Source organism: Leuciscus leuciscus (assembly GCF_965113295.1).
Source record: "Leuciscus leuciscus genome assembly, chromosome: 12".
Lineage (NCBI taxonomy): Eukaryota > Metazoa > Chordata > Actinopteri > Cypriniformes > Leuciscidae > Leuciscus > Leuciscus leuciscus.
This window is the reverse complement of record NC_138736.1, coordinates 42,339,610-42,344,609: the sequence shown is the minus strand read 5'-3', so window position 1 is coordinate 42,344,609 and position 5,000 is coordinate 42,339,610. Positions and strand designations below refer to the sequence as shown.

General features: G+C 45.2%; 1 protein-coding gene across 4 annotated transcripts in view; it reads left to right on the top strand.

Moving 5' to 3' along the window:
* Positions 1-5,000, top strand: part of syngap1a (synaptic Ras GTPase activating protein 1a) — a 78,388-nt gene that overhangs the window by 35,503 nt on the left and 37,885 nt on the right. For all 4 annotated transcript variants that reach the window (XM_082186440.1, XM_082186441.1, XM_082186439.1 and 1 more), the window contains 3 exons: positions 80-201; positions 1,489-1,642; positions 2,845-2,943. In XM_082186440.1, the coding sequence (XP_082042566.1) occupies positions 80-201; positions 1,489-1,642; positions 2,845-2,943 (375 nt within the window). The remainder of the gene's footprint in view (positions 1-79; positions 202-1,488; positions 1,643-2,844; positions 2,944-5,000) is intronic.

Here is a 5,000-nt window from a genome sequence, read left to right as displayed (position 1 = left end):
GCCCTCTAGTGGAGATCCTCCACCATCACACACTACAATAACAGCATGGAAATGAGTGTGTGTGTGTTTGTGTTTGCAGAGTTTTCTAAGTCGTCGTCTGAAAGGATCAATTAAACGAGCAAAGAGTCAACCCAAACTCGACCGCACGGGAAGCTTTCGCCACATGATCCTCCCACGATTCCGCAGTGCTGACCAGGAGAGGTATACACACACACACACACACACACACACACACACACACACACTGCAGCAGATACAGTGACTCACACTCCCATTGTGCCTCAGTGAGTCACAGCACATATAGAAAACTCTGTCTGTCAAGCAGAAATATATTTTGCATGTACTCGATATGTGCACGAAAAACTATTACAATTAATTGGATGAAGCCACACCCACCAAAAATGAGTCAATGGAGAGAAAAACTTATATCTATTTACAAATTGGAACATATGACTGCCCAACTCCAACTGAAACTGGACATTTTCATACAAAGGTGGACACCTATAAGTACATATATTGAGGCATTCAGGGTGAACTGATTGGTGTGAAACCTTTACGTATTCCCTGTTGTATTAAAGGGGTGGTTGATTATTATGATTTGACTTTTCTAACTTTAGTTAGTGTGTAATGTTGCTGTTTGATCATAAACAACATCTGCAAAGTTACAACGCTCAAAGTTCAAAGCAAAGGGAGATATTTACTTTTAAAGAAATCGCTTTTTAAGGACTACAACAAACGGCTGGTAGAGACTACACCACATTCCTCCCGAGTTAGTGTCATCACCAACCCTAACATTTACATAAACCCCACCCCTGGGTTAGTGACATCACAAACCCTAAAATTTACATAAACTCCGCCCCTGGGTTAGTGATATCACAAACCCTTAAATTTACATAAACTCCACCCCTGGGTTAGTGTCATCACAAACCCTAAAATTTACATAAACCCCGCCCCCAGGAACACGCTGTCGATGTTGTAGTCCAGCACATTTGTGAGTTCAAGCTCAAGCTGTCACATCCGTCTTTTCTCATGTAATACACGTAACACAAATGCAATAGCATGTCACTCTGTAAGTCTTACAACAGTTCCCACATGAGCGATTTATAGATTATCATGACAGAATATGCTAATCAATGACTTGAAGATAGTTAACTCATCAGCAACATAAATTCATCAACTAACCATTCAGAAACGTCCTGTTGCTTCTACATGTTGTAACATGCTGTATTTTGAGCTCAAACTTCACACACAGACTCTGGGGAGTTGTAAAACGGGGCATTATACCACCACTTTAAAAATATATATAGTTTTCATTTTACTATTGTACAGTGTTTTATGTATTTTCTTTTTCACTTTTTCTATTTCTGTATCTCTTTTATTTGGGCCACTGTTGTTGTCAAGGAATGTTTAGTTGGTTGTTGTAATTTGTTCAAATGTAGTAAAAAAAAGAAAAAAGAAAACTCTGTGTGTGTGTGTGTGTGTGTGCAGGACGCGCCTCATGCAGAGCTTTAAGGAGTCGCACTCGCACGAGTCCCTGCTGTCTCCCAGCAGTGCTGCCGAGGCCCTGGACCTCACGCTGGATGAGGACGCCGTCATCAAACCCGTGCACTCCAGCATCCTCGGACAGGAGTACTGCTTCGAGGTGTGGAGGATAATTTTTCGGAGCAGAAAAAAATAAATAAAAATAATAATAATATATATATATATATATATATATATATATATATATACTCTATATGTGACTCTGGACCACAAAACCCGTCCCAGGGGTCCATTTTTTTAAATTGAGATGTATACATAATCTGAAAGTTGAATATATAAGCTTTCCATTGATGTATGGTTTCGTTTGTTAGGATAGGACAATATTTGGTCGAGATACAACTGTTTGAACATCTAAAATCTGAGGATGAAAAAATCGAAACATTGAGAAAATCTCCCTTTATTTGTTCATTTATGTTGGCGATTGTGCTGCACTCACTCACAGAAATAAATGTTTTATATATTTACGGTAGGAAATGTACAAAATATCTTCATGGAACATGATCTTTTCTTAATATCCTCATGATTTTTGGCATTAAAGAAAAATCGATAATTTTGACCCATACAATGTATTGTTGGCTATTGCCTCTAATATACCTGTGCGACTCGTGATGGTCTTGTGGTCCAGGGTCACACACACATATATATATATACAGTATATATAAGTTCGAAGTTCAAACATTATTAAAAACAAGTGAACAGTCAGTAATAAAATTATAACAAATACACAAATTACAAGCAGAGATGAATACTAAATAACAAAGTTAAAGTCTAACAGTAGTATCAGGTACAGAAATGAATAATTAAGCCTAAATGTAAAATAAGTGTATTTTTTCACTGTAGAAATTAAATATAGTTTCATCTTTGTGAAAGCTGTATTTTGTTGTTTTATTAACATTAATGACACAGACGACAGCAGGAATATTAGTCTGGTGTCACTTTAAGACCGAATAAACTGACAAACATCCGTTTCTTTCTCAACTGTTCACTTATGACTTTAACATTTATATTTTATACAATTTATTGATTTAAATCAAGTTTTATTTATTTTTAATAAATATTTTTGTTTACTTACTATTTATTACATCGAATTGTATTTATTTTAGTACATTTATCATTTTTTATAGCCTATTTATTTTTATTTAATCGATTTTTATTTATTTAAATAATTTTTTATAGATGACAATCAGACTTGTTCCTTGAATCAGGTTATTTGATTACGAGGATCCCTGGCTCACACACACACACACACACACACACAACACACACAAACACACACACACACACTAACTCTCTGTGCTCCAGGTGACGACGGCGTCCGGCACCAAGTGTTTCGCGTGTCGCTCCGCCGCCGAGAGGGACAAATGGATCGAGAACCTGCAGCGGGCCATCAAACCCAACAAGGTACCGCAGCATTTCATACGGGCTTTCGCATCGAGGAACCGTTTCATCATTCCTAGAACGATTAGCGGAAGTACCTGGGTGTCAGCGTGTTCGCACCGTTGGAACTAGGAACAATTTTAGTTCTAGGAACTCCTTTTTGGAGGAACTAATTTACTCCTACTTCAGAGTCGGTCTAAACCAGCACTATAGGAACTATCCGTGACGTTAGTGTTCACTGATTGGCCGAACGCACGCGAAACACCAGCACCCGCCATTTTTAAAAAAGCACACAGATTATAGCCTATATATTTACTCCAGAAACTAACTCTACAAACATGTAAAACAGTGATAGATGAGCCTCTTAACCTTTACACTGAGCAGAAAATCCAACGCGACTTTGAGGAAACCAAAAGAAACATGATTGGACATCAACCACAATTAATTCTTGGGGAACCATCCTGGTGGCTAGTTCCTATAACCTTAGTTCTACCAAGAAAGACTCGGGAGGCAAAACGTAATAAAGCATAATTTTATTAACAGCCCAGCAAGCAAGTATTTATAAAGTTCTTTGGCATAGGCCCCGTCCGTAGCTCACAATCCGAGGGTAACGGAATCTGCATTTCCTGCCTGAAGACTAAGGCAGGGGCGCAGCCGACCCCCGGGGAGGTGTGGACAGATGAAGGACCCCCGGGGAGGTGTGGACAGATGAAGGACCCCCGGGGAGGTGTGGACAGATGAAGGACCCCCGGGGAGGTGTGGACAGATAAAGGACCCCGAGGAGGTGCGGAAAGATGAAGGACCCCGGGGAGGTGTGGACAGATGAAGGACCCCGAGGAGGTGCAGAAAGATGAAGGACCCCCGGGGAGGTGTGGACAGATGAAGGACCCCGAGGAGGTGCGGATATATGAAGGAGCCCCGGGGAGGTGTGGACAGATGAAGGACCCCGAGGAGGTGCGGATATATGAAGGAGCCCTGGGGAGGTGCGGATATATGAAGGAACCCTGGGGAGGTGTGGACAGATGAAGGAGCCCTGGGGAGGTGCGGATATATGAAGGAGCCCCGGGGAGGTGTGGACAGATGAAGGACCCCCGGGGAGGTGCGGACAGATGAAGGACCCCGGGGAGGTGTGGACAGATGAAGGACCCCCGGGGAGGTGCGGATATATGAAGGAGCCCCGGGGAGGTGTGGACAGATGAAGGAGCCCTGGGGAGGTGCGGATATATGAAGGAGCCCCGGGGAGGTGTGGACAGATGAAGGAGCCCTGGGGAGGTGCGGATATATGAAGGAGCCCCGGGGAGGTGTGGACAGATGAAGGAGCCCTGGGGAGGTGCGGAGAGATGAAGGACCCTGGGGAGGTGTGGACAGATGAAGGACCCTGGGGAGGTGTGGACAGATGAAGGATCCCGGGGAGGTGTGGACAGATGAAGGACCCTGGGAGGTGTGGACAGATGAAGGACCCCGGGGAGGTGTGGAGAGATGAAGGACCCCCGGGGAGGTGTGGACAGATTAAGGACCCCGGGGAGGTGTGGAGAGATGAAGGACCCCGGGGAGGTGTGGACAGATGAAGGACCCCGGGGAGGTGTGGAGAGATGAAGGACCCCGGGGAGGTGTGGACAGATGAAGGAGCCCTGGGGAGGTGCGGATATATGAAGGACCCCGGGGAGGTGTGGACAGATGAAGGACCCCCCGGGAGGTGTGGACAGATGAAGGACCCCGGGGAGGTGTGGACAGATGAAGGAGCCCTGGGGAGGTGTGGACAGATTAAGGACCCCGGGGAGGTGTGGACAGATGAAGGACCCCCCGGGAGGTGTGGACAGATGAAGGACCCCGGGGAGGTGTGGACAGATGAAGGACCCCTGGGGAGGTGTGGACAGATTAAGGACCCCGGGGAGGTGTGGAGAGATGAAGGACCCCGGGGAGGTGTGGACAGATGAAGGAGCCCCGGGGAGGTGTGGACAGATGAAAGACCCCGGGGAGGTGTGGACAGATGAAGGACCCCAGGGAGGTGTGGACAGATGAAGGACCCCCGGGGAGGTGTGGACAGATTAAGGACCCCGGGGAGGTGTGGACAGATGAAG